Below are 16,436 nucleotides of genomic sequence, written 5' to 3' on the forward strand. Positions count from 1 at the left end.
TAAGATATCGACATATTTAAGATATGTTTACGTGATAAAATAGGTATGTTACAATTAATCGAAACTGCATATTATGTATTTGGTCTTTAATAACTGTTGTACGATAATTTTATTATGTATATAGTGCTTGATAACCATTCAACATTATATTGTGTTATTTAACTTTTGGGCATTAAAACGTGTTGGGTCTGGTAAGATGTCGCTTGAATTGTATATTTGGATAATGATTTTTACCGTACCACCTAATGTGCAAACCGTGACACGTGGATAGGATATTGTTCTTTGTTTTGTTGTTTCTCGACTGTCTCTATCTTCTTGCAGACATTTTACATCGAAAGGAACGCGAATGGCTTGATTATAAATACTTGAGCCTCATGAAGTCTTTTGGTGTCTCGGTAATCACCTTGAAATTCATCTCCCTCAAACACGCAAGGAGGGTGTATGTGCAGCTGATCTGCTGTCTGAGACGTCACAATACACAATTGTCACAGTTACATCTAAAAACAAGATTGAACAAAATACCGTACTCTCGTATACAGCAAACTAAGATATAACATCCGCTGTGTTGCATGTTTTGATCCAATCAAATACGTCTTACATAACTTACATTAAATATAATCCATTTACGACTGTAACATCCAGCCTTTACCAACACGATTATGACTCTAAAATAAAACACACGTGATCTAAAACATGAACTCTGGTAAAATGAACACACAAACTTATCCAATGTCCACACCAAAACATAAAAATATTACAAATACACAGCGACGCGGGAGGGGGGAATCAACGTCGACAACCCTGCCCTTTGTTAAATGGATAAATGGAGCCATTACGTGTGTCTTCTGTAGGGAGCGTATGTGTGTAAGTCGAGGGGACGTGTGTAAGTGGAGTTTGTCGGGGGGGGGGGGGGGGGGGGAGTAGGGGGACATCTCGTGGAGTCAACATGTGTAGAATGTGTAGCTCTGAGTCTGATACTGACAGAGGAGTGGCCTCTGTTTGATCGCAACACGAGGCGGCACGCCAGGTAAGTCTGGCACGAAACAGGCGCATGGTCAATATAAACTTCTTCAGTGAAAATAGATTGATAATCTGGTTACGTTGACACAACTCCAACATAACGTGGGGTGTATTGATACACTGGTTACGCTGACACAGGTCCGACACGAGGTGGATGCACGATACATAGTACCGCACCTACTGTGTTGTAACATGGAGTCCCCATAACACTGGGTGGTCGTATGTACAAGAAGTGACCAAATACACGTGACATGAGCACAGCAATGAAAAATAAAACGTCAAGTCTGCCCTACAGGTAGCACCCCACTTCTCACACAATCAGCACAAAATAGTATGTTTCTTGCCTGACGCCAAAAAAAATTATATCTCAAATAATGTGATGAAAACAAGAAACTTTCAGTGCTATGATATGTAAGCAGGTCTATTGATGAAAGGAACGTTTCTTAAATTTAAAAAAAAAAAGGTTTTAGAAATTAATACCATAAACAGTATATGTTTCAAATTGTTCTTGTACATTTGTAGTGGTGGCGCAAAGGTTAATCGCTTGGTTCAACACCCGAGTTCAGAGTCGTTCGTGTGTGTCTTCCATGAAGCCCATCACGGGTGTTCCCCGCGGTGATGTAGCTGTTGCTGTTGGTGGACACGTCTGGTGTCATGGTCCTCGGTTTCCAGTTCATACCGTGAATACAATAAAAGATTTCTTGATTGTTTAGTCCTTCGGTTGGTTGGTTGGTTGGTTGCTTTGTTGTTTAACGCCGCACTCAGCAATATTCCAGCTACATGACGGCGGTCTGAAAATAATCGAGTCTGGACCAGACAATCCAGTGATTGACATCAGGAGCATCGATCCACGCAATTGGGATCGATGACATGCATCAACCAGGTCAGCGAGCCTGACCACCCGATCCCGTTAGTCGCCTCTTACGACAATCATCATCACCTTTTACGGCAAGCATGGGTTGCTGAAGACCAATTCTATCCCGGATCTTCACGGGTTCTCGGCTCATTGGTGGCATCGGTGCACGGACGAAGAATCATGCTGTTCAGTTGATAGATAAATCGCATTCTATATACATAAGAGCACACGTTCTATAATCATAAGAAATCCATTGTATGATTCCGACTATATCATAAACATGTGTTTATGAGTAACTATCAAATGGTGAAGATACATGTGTTCGCGGAGAGGTGAGAATATCCTGCTTGACCTTTATAGAACGATATAACCGATATACCTGAAGCTTAATTTAAAACTTCTTGGCCTCATTTTTGCCAATCCCAGCAAAAGTTCGGACTGATGCATAAAGAAACAGATCAGCACTGTTGGTGCCAATGGGGTTTGCCAATTTCTTGTCTAAATGTCTTGTCCCTAAATTTCACATGGATTTTATGAGGAAGTCCAGTATTTCACATGTCATTTTCTCAGTGAAGTTCATATGGCATTAACGTTACTTTCTTTTTTAAGAAATCATCAAAACAGGTTTAGCTATATCTATGGTCACCACGTCTAGTGATCAAGGAATAAGGTTTTTCGAGTTGGATAGAGGTGTACAAAGTTGAAAAATCAAACGTTTTAACATAATTGGGTTATTTTCCGAAATTGCAAGATTTTTAGCAAATTTAACCCTTTGTGTTTTTTAGAATGATTCCTTTCAGACAACGAAAACATGATGATGACTTGCTTTGTCATCTTTACGTAGGACCCGTGAAGATCCGGGGTAGAATTGGTCTTCATCAACCTATGCTTGCCGTAAAAGACGACTGTGCTTGTCGTAAAAGGCGGCTACCGGGATCGGGTAGTCAGGCTCGCTGACCTGGTTGATGCATGTCATCGGTCCCAACTGCGTGGACCGATGCTCATGATGCCAATCACTGGATTGTCTGGTCCAGACTCGCTTTTTTACAGACAGCCGTCATATAGCTGGAATGTTGCTGAGTGTGGCGTCAAACAACAAACAAATATCAGACAACAGACATTTGCAACATATTGCTGCAAAAGCCTTTATAGAAGTTTTATCGGACAAAACACATGTTAAAACAAGCTAACAGAAAACCTTTATGTGCCTATATGGATACTATGACTGTGCGTGATGGTCAGCCATGAGTCTACTTGTATAGGACATTGTCTGGCATGCAAACCACCTCATATGATGTCATCTCTTTCAAATCCGTGTGATAAGGACACGTTACGTTCAACTGTAGCTGAATGAACTCACAGCAAAATGATAACATTCCCATCATTACATACAGAGCGACACAACTTCCTGTTGCATAACCTCAATGCATCATATATACAGGATGAAAACTACATCTTTAAGACTTCCCATGAGAGAAAAAAATGGCCAAAAAAAGGTTCATATCGGATGTGAAAACATTATTCATCAAGTTGACTGCACTTCCGGGATATTTGTCTAGTCTCATACACGAAATTATGTCGATTAAATAGCTGGTCCTCAAATGGCCTTGTTTGGCGAGCGCGCTCGTAGGACGTCGGTACAATACAAACAGTAATGACATGCCGTCTGGAATGGGGAACGATGTCAGTGCAGACGGTTGTTTGTGCATGCCATGGTGGAGTTCTCATGGCTCCGACGAGGTGTCACTCACACATGTGGGAGATGTCCTCGCTAAGCCGGGTCCTAGGGCCGTGATGCCTTTCAAGACAGCCTCTCGCGTGGTACGGGAAGTGCAAGGCTACGTACAGGAACCTTCAATGACCAATACAAGACTTGATGCCTGCTTCAATGACCAATACAAGACTTGATGCCTGCTTCAATGACCAATACAAGACGTGATGCATGCTTCAATGACCAATACAAGACGTGATGCATGCTTCAATGACCAATACAAGACTTGATGCCTGCTTCAATGGCCAATACAAGACTTGATGCCTGCTTCAATGACCAATACAAGACGTGATGCATGCTTCAATGACCAATACAAGACTTGGTGTATGCTTCAATGACCAATACAAGACTTGATGCATGCTTCAATGACCAATACAAGACTTGGTGCATGCTTCAATGACCAATACAAGACTTGGTGCATGCTTCAATGACCAATACAAGACGTGATGCATGCTTCAATGACCAATACAAGACTTGATGCATGCTTCAATGACCAATACAAGACTTGGTGCATGCTTCAATGGCCAATACAAGACTTGATGCCTGATTCAATGACCAATACAACACTTGATGCATGCTTCAATGACCAATACAAGACTTGATGCATGCTTCAATGACCAATACAAGACTTGATGCATGCTTCAATGACCAATACAAGACTTGATGCCTGCTTCAATGGCCAATACAAGACTTGATGCATGCTTCAATGACCAATACAAGACTTGATGCCTGCTTCAATGACCAATACAAGACTTGATGCCTGCTTCAATGACCAATACAAGACTTGATGCCTGCTCCCTGGCCGTGATGCCCATCAAGACATCGGGATGTACAAGGCTATATGAGCCTTCAATAACCAATACAAAACTTCATGCATACTAGCTCGAGGATGAATAATGGTTTAATCATGAAATGTGGCTGAAGATGACGCGTTGTTAAACAGTTATATACGTTCCTTCCATTACATTAACCCATGCTTGCCGCAAAGGAGAATATGCAGGATATCAAACAAAACATGTTCCGACAACCAACTTGTTCAGTTCTAACCATGTTCTTTACGCCTCGGGGTAGAATAGGTCTTCAGCAACACATGCGTGTCGTAAAAGGCGACTGCTTGTCGTAAGAGGCGAGTAACGGGATCGGGTGGTCAGGCTCGCTGACTTGGTTGATGCATGTCATCGTATCCCAACTGCGTGGATCCATGCTCATGATGTTAATCACTGGATTGTCTGGTCCAGGCTCGATTATTTATAGACCGCCGTCATATAGCTGGAATATCGCGGAGTGCGGCGTTAAACAAAAACAAAATATTACATGACGTACTTTACTAACCGATATACGGAATAAGTTTAGATCTTAAAAACATATAACATCAAGTGTAGAAGAAGAACTATTGGGTACGTTGCCTAAAGCCAAACTCTGCTGGTAAACGTATTTCCTCATATCGCACAAGTCTCCCTGCCGTGTGATGCAAATAAATCAACGTCAGATAAATACCACCTGCGTTGTTTTTTTAATGTCTCAAGTTAACATTCAATACTTCGTCAATTGTTTGTCTGTTTTTAACGCTCTATTCCGCCCTCGGTGAAGAGTGCAAGACCGGCGTCGTGTACGTGTTTCTGGGGTCGCGAGAGCACCTCAGCCCCCTGGTTCTATTATCACCCCAGATAGGTAATCGATGACGAACAGAAATAAGGCGGGAATAAAATATTTAGATTTCCTTTATTGCTGTTGGCCAGGTAGTTAAATTAAACACCAAGGCGTGATAAAAATGGTGGATAAGAATGTTATTTTACCTTTTCCTTCTAAATACGGAAGGGGCAGGGGTTTCAAAACAACTATGAAAAGACGATAATGAACTGTCGGTGACTTTCTTTTGTTTGATGATTTTGTTTTGGATCATCTTAAAGGTGAGGTGATATGGGGTTTAACGTCGCGTCCAAGATTATTGCACTTATATAGCGACGTGCATGCACGTGTATGTGTTTGTGTGGCTGCTTGTACTAGTCCGGACTGATGCCGATTTATAGTGCTAGCACACTGAGATACCATGCCGCAGTTTAACGTGAATACCCCACTCAGACACAGTATACTGACTCCGAGCCGACCAGTCCTTGTTTTAGCCCCTTAATGCCGAGCGCCAGACAGGGTAACAACAAGTACAATCTTTTAACGTCTTTTGGTATGACGCGGCTGGGGATCGAACCCCGGACCTTCCGCTCTCCGGGCGGACGCTCTACCATTAGACCACGGAGGCGGTCAGGGTCATCTTAAAAGGGAACAGGGCTAGATTAGGGTCAGGAATCCGTGCTTTTGAATATTGCATCATTATTAACAGCAGTACTACAGACACCACAGAGGTTAGAAACATCCTGACAAGGGAGTAACTTACAATGCGAAACAGTTGGTTGAAATGTAATCGTTGTGAAAGTATACGGAGTTTTATTTAAGTGCAAGCTAAGCTGCCCTGACGATTGCCTCGTAATTATGTGTGTACGTGCGTGTGTGCGCGAGCTCAGCACAATTCCTGCTATATGACAGCGGTCTGTAAATAACCGAGTCTGAACTAGACAATCCAGTGATTGACATCATGAGCATCGATCTACGCAGTTGGGATACAATGACATGCAACAACTAAGTCAGCGAGCCTGGGCACTCGATCCCGTTACTCGCCTGTTACAGATGCTGGAGATCTATTCTAACCAGGATCTTCACGGGTTGACTCGTAATTAATTGTGAGAGACCAAATGCGGTAGATGTCACTGGGAGATTCAGTCTGAGTGTATAGCAAGCCAATAAGTACATTGTTTGTTGAAACAGTACAGTGTGGTTTTAACTGTAAGCCATCATGACTGTATCATCTCCATTCACAGTAGTCTCTTTGACGGCCAACACCAATAAACGTTATACACACAGAGAGTAATCTCAATCACTGTGAAGGTTTTTTAGGAATTGATGGCAGACATGAGTGGTTTTTCATAACGGCCAATACCAGTTTATACAGACAGTAAACTTGACGTTCAGTGGTGTCGCCCTGCATGTGATGATATCGACCTTTCATAAAGAAACCGTTTTATTAATATTAAGTAACATCTATAGTTTCATTGAAATGAATTGAATTTTCAGCTTGTCTAACAAAAAATGTATTGTATCAGTTAAACGTTGCATGAAAGTAAGAGCACCGTATGATCAAACCCATCCAACAAAGTTAACTTTTCTTTCTCAATAATGAAGGTACGGTGGTCTAGATGGGACATCGCTGAATTTTACTCTATAATGAAAGCCATAGCTCGACAAAGCGGTACTACGGTGCGATATCGCGATACAGCTACAAACAAAATAGCGTTAGAACGACACGTTGTTTTTCCAAAAAGCCATAATGTGATATTGATGATATCGCGATATTACTGTCGCCATTTGTAAAATATAGCAAGGCGGTACTTAGTTTAATACTGAAATCTGACAATAAAAAAACTTTCCTTTACATGCAAAGGAATTGGTTTGGTGATAAATGCACTCATATAATAAGATGCAAGCGAGAAGGCACCAGGCAACTGAAGCACAAATGATGTTTTGTTTTGTTTTACGCTGAACTCAGCAATATTCCAGCTATATGAGGGCTGTCTGTAAATAATCGAGTCTGGACCAGACAATCCAGTGATTGATATCATTAGCATCGATCCACGCAATTGAGATCGAAGACATGCTTCAACCAAGTCAGCTAGCCTGACCACCCGATCCCCTTAGTCGCCTCTTACGACAAGCATAGTCGCCTTTTACGGCAAGATTGTTTGCTGAAGACCTATTCCACCCCGGATCTTCACGGGTCTCCCCAAATAATGTAATTCAATAGCAAAATTATTCCACCGCAAAACCATAGCCAATATATATTAGTGGTTGTATAAGTTTCCCATTGGATAGACGAGTGATCAATTGAACTTATCACTGAATCCAACAAATTTTGCGTGGGACTGCACATCGACTGATTGATGGGTGATAGCATGTTGCCAACAGGACAACAGTGTCCAAAATGAAGACATTACAAGAAAAATGACAAAGTCAAGCTCATGAAAACCCAATATCTCGAACGTCCACCATGAGCGCCGAGTTCTGTCCGACACCCCCTGTCCATGGACGAAATGTGAGTACACATCATCAAGCTGGCACGCCAGATCTGTCGACCTCCCGACATCGGCACACCTCACCTCTCCATTAGCTCAATGCAGTACACCTCGCTGAAACGTCGCTGAACGAAATATACACAAAGAAAAAAGTTAAGCACACCCCTATTTCTAAACCATGACAAATGGCAAACATCATGGCACGGGATGACTGACCACAGGAGCTGGGCGATACCAATGTCATCGGATAGAACAAACATTTGACAACAAATAAAGAAGATATTGGTGAGTTGTGATTGAAATTTACTGACAAAAACATCATGGTAACACAGGTACTGTTTTTGACCTTAGACAATACCTAAAAAAGGTATGGAGCTGCAGGAGTTACGTTTGATATTTCATGTGAAAATGTTCCTTAAAGTCTCTACTTGACATGACATGTAAAACAGATCAGTATAGCGGGTATAACCGCCACGTCCCCGGATGACGCATTCCACCCTACGTCTCATGCCTCAAATCAGACGTTGGATCTGTTGATGGGTCAACAACAACCACTCCTGCAATGCTGCTACCAAATTGGCGTAAATCTTGTACAGGAGGATCTCGTGCCTGTATACGTCTCAACAGAATATCCCAAACATGTTCAAGGGGGTTCAAATCTGGGCTCATTGCTGGCCAGGGTAGAGTTGTTAATGCATTGGTCCTCACGTAATCCACGACTGCGTGCGAACGATGAGGCCTGGCATTGTCATCCACGTATTGATGTGGAGAAGTAAGATGGTGGTTGTCAAAATGAGGAATGACGACTGGCCTCAAAATGTCCTGGATGTACTGAGCCCCTGTTACGTTGCCCCTTACGGTGACCAAATGCAACGTGCAATCATGAGAGATACACCTCCAAAACATTACCGAGCCCCCGCCGTATGCAACAGTCGGTTTAATGTTCCTGGGGGTGTAGGCCGTGTTCCGGTGCCTCCAAACTCTCGTTCTTCCATCAGTGACGTGGAGCAGAAAGTGACTTTCGTCTGACCAATGGATCAGTCTCCAAGTTCTCAGATTCCAGATTCTCATGCTAAACGAGCAGCTTTGTGGTGATCTCTCAACAAGGGACGCTTTATGATTCGTCTAGCCCTCTGTCCTGCCGCTTTCATCCGGTTCCTGGCGGTTCTGGTGCTGAAACGACGATTGGGCAACCACAGCTGCTTCAGACAAGTACTTGTTAAAAAGGGTTCTCGGCGTATGAGACGAAGAAGGTCCGTCTTCGCGATGTGTCGTCACGGGAGGTCTTCCGGATCCGGGACGGTCCAGTACATCACCGGTCTTAGCATGTTCCTCGACTACGACAGTGTGATGATACCCCAAATTCCAACCAATGGCATTACAAGACATCCCTGCGTTATGTCCGCGATTATTTGCCATCTTGTGGCGTTTGATAATCGCCTTCGTGCCATGGTCACACAATGTCATGGAATAACTGTTTAAAACCGAGCATAAGAAAGCAATTTTAACGTTTGGATATACTGCTGTTAGAGATACTCGAGGGTAGCACGCTGCACGGGCATACCATGCATGGCACGTGAGCTTTTGTGACGCATGACTGATTACATCCTCTCAAGAAAACATAATTCTTCCCATAATTATATCTTTCATGACTGTTACAAATATTTGGACCAAACAATTATGAAATATATTAGGGTGTGCTTAATTTTTGTCTTTGTGTATAGTTCTCTGCAGCTGCTGCAGCCAGTTGTTGCTTGACCCCACAAACGTTGCAGTTGACATCAAGACACCTTGACGTGTAGCTCCGAGACCTGCCTCATGAATGCAGTTCCACACTGTCTGGTCAGATATGGTTCTCAATCCTGAAACAGCTGCTCGTGTAACCTGTTCATGTCTATACCCTTTCATTCTTCACTAGGACAGTAGACTACAATTGATATACACATTTGCAGCCATTAGATCACATGTTCCACAATTTCGAAAAAGGGCTATATAAACTGTTCTACTTTCTCATCCATGTGTAATGCCTAACCACATTAATATTGGGTGACATTCATCTCTCACTTGTACCTTCATACTTATACAACACATTCCTTACCAACATGTTGGGGGAAAATTAACATCATATCAAAGCAGTTCGAACTCTTGAAATAAGTCGTTACAACTGCTTATTGTTCAACTGCTTATTGTTCGTTGTAACCATGTCTTACTGAAGAATTCTTGCCGGTTATCCCTTGACCTACCTTCAACCATCGTCAAAAAACATAATGAAACAATTCTGTATTTGTGTCATTTAAATACAATGTTGTGTATGTTGTATGTTTCATGGTGGTGGTGTGCTTCTAACTAAAACTGTCTGGAAAGTCTGGAAAGTCTGGAAAAGTCTGACAATATAGTCACTAACAATACTGTGTTGTCTACCCAGACCACATACTGACCCTTGGGGCACATGGAATAAGATCCGTGAAGATCCGGGTTAGAACAGGTCTTCAGCAACCCATGCTGTGGTAAAAGGCAACTATGCTTGTCCCAAGAGACGACCAATGGGATCGGCTGGTCAGGCTTGCTGACTTGGTTGATGCATGTCATCGTATCCCAACTGCAAGACTCGATGCTCATGATGTCAATTACTGGATTGTCTGCTCCTGACTCGATTTTTTACTCGAATATTGCTGAGTGTAGCGTTAAACAACAAACAAACAAACAAAACATGAAATATATGACTATTTTTATGTCTAAATATCTTTGGTTAAAACTTTAAACCTACATCAGATACCTCTTATGTAGCACTAAACATCATCTGGTTCCTGCTTTATCAAAATGCCTTGGCAACCTCTAGATGACCTTGACCTAACTGTTGCTTCAGTGGATGACAAATGTTCATCGTCAATACAAGATGCATCAACTTCACACTTGATGTCACTCAAATCTACATCTTCCTCTGTTGAGACAACACTCTCTTTGAGCGCTTCTTGTTTAACCTTGGCCTTGCCTTTCTGTTTGACACTTGACCTTGAAGCTGAAGGACATATGTTTTGGTTGAGACACTGGTGACACTTGGGTCCGACAGGCAGACATGTCTGCTGGCCAAACCCCACCAGTAGATGGTTGATATCATGCCAGTAGTCCCTGGGTAGAAGGAAGAAGAAACAGTCACATGAACAACCAAAAACTAACTTCTGAAAGCTAACATTTATAGAGAATTAAGAGGACATTCAAATAAAAAAGGTCAAATCAAGGTCAATACTTAAAATAATAAATAACACAAAAAACAGAAAATGTGAGTTGAGCCCTATCATTATGCTGTGAATAATCAACTGCATACATACCAAATTTCATCACACTTACTTTGTTTGTTTGTTTGTTGTTTAACGCTGCACTCTGCAATAAACCAGCTATATGATGGCGGTATGTAAATAATCAAGGCTGGACCAAACAATCCAGTGATTGACATCATGAGCATCGATCCATGCAATTGGGATGCGATGACATGCATAAAGCCAGTCAACAAGCCTGACCACCCAATCCCATTAGTTGCCTCTTACAACAAGCATAGTCGCCTTTTACGGCAAGCATGGGTTGCTGAAGACCTATTCTACCCGGATCTTCATTGGTCTCTACCTTTACAACAAACATGACCATGAAGTGATCATTAAAAGGTTTTCAAATGGCTGCAGTGGCAGCCATGTTGAAAAGTGGATTTAAACATATTGAACAAAATGGGGAGTCGTAACCATGGTAACTGGAGGTAAGCTGCATGCCAAACTTCAACTTTACTTGTCCACTGGTTAAGGAGACGAAAGTATCGTGACATAAGCCCACTTGAATTTGAGGTGGACTTGACATTCTAAAGTTGCAGTAGCAAAAGTATAATGTTCATGATTGATGGACAAACAGACAACACACCAGAGGCGTGTTCAGGAGGGCGAGTGACCGCGCGAGAGTACAGTGAGGCAATATCACGCCTTTCTGAACGGTAGGCGCGTACTCGCTCTCGCAGCACAGCATCCAAAATGGCATCATTTTGTATGGCTCTGAGATGGCTGGCGATATGTGCAATATCGCAAGCACCCGCCTTCCTGAACACGCCTCAGGATGAAATCTCCCATGAACCTGCTTGCACTGAGGGGGGATAACTCTGAACCTACCTAGGCAGCCACTCCTCCAGGGCTATCCGTGTCTGTTCGGGCTGCTTGGTCGGTTTCTTGAACCAGTGAAGACGGTTGGTGATGCGATGAACATGTGTATCCACCCCTATCCCTGACATGACATTCCACGCACACTTCATGACAAGATGGGCCATCTTGGGACCCACCCCCGGAAGTTTACACAAGTCCTCAACAGATCCTGGGATGTCCTTCTCATACTTGCTCCTCAGGATCTCTGATGTCCTTTTGATGTACTCAACCTTTCTCTGAATACAGGAACAAGCATTCAATACCAGTCTTAACTGGGTTGGGTCAAGTGATTCACACCATCATGGATGGGACAATACCACACAAACAGTCAGTCACACAGCCTGACCACCTGGTCCACCCCTTCACCATCTTCCCATGGCGAGCCTGTCCACTATCCTATATCAATGCCTAGTTTCTACCCTTGCCACATCAAGGCCACTTTTCTTGGCTCGACCCTTGCGCCACCTCACGTAGATCACAAGTTGTGCCCCTTGTAATGAAAACGTGATATCCAATCAGATCGCTGTTTTTATCTTGTATAGCTTCCATAGACTACCACAGGTGATGACCTAGTTGATTTCATCCCTGACACGAAAACATAGGCAATCGATGTCAACAAAGACTCGCAACGGAAAATCACTTTCATACGAAAGTGTACTAGTCGTGGATGGTGATTTTGTGAAACGTTGTCTGCCTGGACTACTGATATTTGCGATAGTCCAATCATAAATAGCACAGGAAAGTGGGCTTGATGTAGCAAGGGTGGAAACAAGACTTTGATAAAATGGCAAATGGACGCTCTTGCCTCGGGAAGATGACCCTTCTCCACCTACAACCAGCTATGACTGCTGGGACCAACTCAACATGCTCAAGCCAGGTCCCCATGAGGTTTTCCATAATAAATGAATTGCTAGTCTACCATCCGCCTTTTTTCAACAGTGGGAAAGGAGGCTTTTTATTTCAAATTTTATTTTATATCAAAGTTGAAGACAAGACACCTTGGTATTGACAATAGATGAAATAACGAAGATAATAAATAAACACTGATTTCAACAGTTGCAGTCAGATGTATCTGTGTCAAACCTATTTTCGATTTTCCTGCCCCAACTTGTACTCTTTGAGTTTATGATTTTATCCTCACCTGACATTAACTTATCAAGTATCCCATAAGCACACATGTTGAAGGGTCATAGACTCTGGCAAAGGTCAGGCATACCAGTCTTAAACGGTTTGCACACCCTCTTATAGTTTCCAAATAGCTAGCACCATCTTGACAGCTGACATTGTTGGTTGTATGTCGTAAACATGAAATGGCTGTTAGACAGCTGATGTCGTTACTGTGTTCAAAACATTTCCTTCGGACAAATAAAATTAATTTGTCTCGGTGGGTTTCGTCATGAGTTGGGCGGGATGATAATCTAGCAATTAATATATTATGACCTTACTGACCCATAAACATTATAACTAACATTCAAACAAAACTGATGCTCTGTACGTGGTATTGAGTGTTTACTGGCTTAGAACTGAATCAGTTGTTTTTTAATATTTGTTTGTTGTTTAAAACATCACTCAGCAATAACCTACCTGCATGATGATGGCCAGTAAAATACTGAATCAGGGCCAGAGAAACCAGTGACTGATATTATGAGCACCTGTAAATTCCATCGAAGTACAATGACACACACCCCGTGAAGATACGGGTTAGAATATGTCTTTAGCAACCCATGCCATGTGATGTGACAATGCTTATCGTAAGAGGCGACTAACGGGATCGGGTGGTCAGGCTCTCTGACTTGGTTGATGCATGTCACTGTATCCCAATTGTGTAGGTCGATGCTCATAATATCAATCACTGGATTGTCTGGTCCAGACCGATTATTTACAGACTGACGTCATATAACTGTAATATTGCTGAGTGCGGCGTTCAACAACAACAAACAATGACACACAAGCAACCAAATCACCACCCAATCTGGCCTCTTACAACAAACATTGGTTGCTTGGCATGAACACTAGCCAGGAATCCCCACAGATACGGCGCTCAATCTCATTAAAATCAGATCTTAGTTTTCGCTACCGCTAAACAAAGATCTGAGGACATCCCATTACGGGTCACGTCAGAACGACCTTTCGCGAATTTCGACCGACCAATGAAATGACTGACAAGAAATCCACATTAGCCAATCAGAAGGCAGCTCTCTCGAGCTTTACGACACAAGTTTCAAACTGGCGACTATGCTTCGAAACATATTCTGACGTATTCTCGATTAAAAAAATTAAAACTAATAAGAAGAACATTCTGGAATGGCTTATAGATGGCCTAGATTGTATGGATATAATCATAAAACCCGTAACTGTCGTTCGGAACACCCTCTGTTAAATATTTCGTGGTTGCGTGATTAGAAAACACATTCCGACTGTCACTTTCATGATCTGGTAAGCGACGCTCTGATTGGTTGGATGAAAGGTCGTTCGGACGTGACCCATAATGGGATGTCATCAGATATTTGTTTAGCAATAGCGAGAACTAAGATCTGATTTTAATGAGATTGATACGGCACTGAAACAAGATAGTACAGGTGTAATTACCCTCCAGAAGCCTACAGGGTAGATTAGCTGTCCCAGCTTATCATCCGATGTTGCTAAAATGTTGTCAATGTTGCAGCCATGTTGGCGCAGTTTTGCCATCGCTGCTGACGTCACTTGGTCCTTTGTTTGACTTGACAGCATCAGCGACAACAGTACTTGGTAACGAAACACCTAAAACACATGCAAAATACAAAATATTAATTGCGTCATTGTGTTGTCATGGTAGTATGGCTGGACCATCTCACACTTCATATGTCAATACCCTGAAAATTGAATTATGGGGGCCTCTGGTCTCAAGGACCCTGACACAAGTCAGTCACATTAGTAAACATTAATTGTTGTGGTTATCCTAAGTGGAATTCATATTTTATATTTACCGAACCCAAAGATAAAACCCTGCTCAAACTAAGCAAGCAACAATTACTCCCATGCAAAATGTGAATAAAACGATACTTAAGAATTGACTTTCACTTTGTGTGAGTTCTTTGGAGTATGAACCTTCATAGAGTGAGGGCCTAACTGTATGAATGTCGGAACTCGTTCATACAATGTTTGGCCCTTACTCTTTGTAAAGTAAATAGATTGGTAAAGTCATAGATTGCTGTTAACAGTCACTGCCAGCCTAGACACGGATTAAGTCGTTACTACCAAAGTTTTCATGTGCATTTCTTCGTTTTGTTCACTAGGATGGGCCGTAGCAAGGATGTTTGTGAACGACCGCGCAGTCAAATCCTGACTTTTCTCAATGTATACTAAAACAGTGAGTTCAAGATAAAAGGGTCTAAACGCTTCTGTATGTAATCGTGCTAGGGAATTCCCAGTGGTTTCCCCAGGAATGTGGAAGTAGTCCGTTAGGAGTTTACATCATTTTAAGAACCTGGTCTCGTGAAAAATGTAAGAACGTCAAATTGTGTCGTTTTATGAACATCAATTTCAGGTGACCGACCTCTAATCCAATTGAAAAGCCATATATTGTGTAAACTTCAAATTAAACAATTATTTGTTATCATCTCTTTGCTATGTCATTTATACATTTCATTATTAATGCAATTTATACTTCGAGTCGCCATTGATTCGAACACAGACTTGTAGAACAATTATAGGTCTGTGATTCAAATCAGAGCATCACTGTGTCATATTATTTATTTGTGATCTACTACTGTATCAGTGCCGTAGCCAGCTGGGGGGCTGGGGGTCTTGCCCCCCTGGATTTTTCATAGAAACAGTTTTATTTGAATCAAGTTGGGGACAAGTGATACTTGTACAAATATTTGCCCCCCTGTCAAAAAAAGTTAACTACGGCCTTCTGTATGAATGACATATACATAGTACGTCACCTCTGGAGAGGCCTGAGTGTCACTAATGACGTCACAACCCATGGTATCCACGGGTGCGTCTCTCCTGCTCCTCATCTGGTAGATATTCTTCAGCTGATTCCTCCAGTTGGGTGGCTCCCATTTCTCTCGCTTCACGTCAACTTCAATGTTGTCACTCTTTTTCTTTTGCTTAGCTGCTTCTTGTTTGACACTTGAGTTTTTCTGGTCCTCATACTCAATCTTTATATGCTTCCTTTTAGCTGCAAATGCTTTCAACCCTTTGACGACAACATTTGTGTGTTTGTTTACATTTATCTCAGTGTCTATTTCAGTCACCTTACCTGTCGTTTTGTTTTTAGCTCGTGTAAAATATGATGATTTCGACATAATATGACATATGCGTATGGGTAAACATCCACCATATAATGCAGATTTGAGAAATATTGTCATCAGACAGATACCTTATCTTATTCTCATGTACATGTTTACATTTTGATGGAAGCACATGACTTTTCCCGCGGTGCAGTAAACTCCACCACAACACATGTGAAACTTAGATGAGTGTATTTCGTGTCCTAACATCGA

General features: G+C 42.1%; 1 protein-coding gene across 1 annotated transcript; it reads right to left on the minus strand.

Annotated features, from left to right (window-relative positions):
* Positions 1–10,479: 10,479 nt before the first annotated feature.
* Positions 10,480–16,401, minus strand: LOC124132751 (endonuclease III-like protein 1). The gene is made up of 4 exons (XM_046496857.2): positions 15,873–16,401; positions 14,536–14,706; positions 11,917–12,182; positions 10,480–10,897 (listed from the first exon to the last, which is right to left on the minus strand). Exons 1-4 carry the CDS (start codon positions 16,299–16,301, stop codon positions 10,558–10,560), a joined length of 1,206 nt encoding a protein of 401 aa, XP_046352813.2. The 5' UTR covers positions 16,302–16,401; the 3' UTR covers positions 10,480–10,557.
* Between the last annotated feature and the right edge of the window lie 35 nt (positions 16,402–16,436).

The sequence above is a fragment of the Haliotis rufescens genome, unplaced genomic scaffold, assembly GCF_023055435.1.
Source record: "Haliotis rufescens isolate VD_foot unplaced genomic scaffold, xgHalRufe1.0.p SCAF_20, whole genome shotgun sequence".
Lineage (NCBI taxonomy): Eukaryota > Metazoa > Mollusca > Gastropoda > Lepetellida > Haliotidae > Haliotis > Haliotis rufescens.

Coding starts and splice junctions, on each gene's coding strand:
- LOC124132751 (XM_046496857.2), bottom strand. CDS start 16,301: ATGACAATATTTCTCAAATCTGCATTATATGGTGGATGTTTACCCATA. Junction 12,183..14,535: donor ACCCTGTAGGCTTCTGGAGG/GTAATTACACCT, acceptor TCCTGTATTCAG/AGAAAGGTTGAGTACATCAA. Junction 10,898..11,916: donor CTGGAGGAGTGGCTGCCTAG/GTAGGTTCAGAG, acceptor CCTTCTACCCAG/GGACTACTGGCATGATATCA.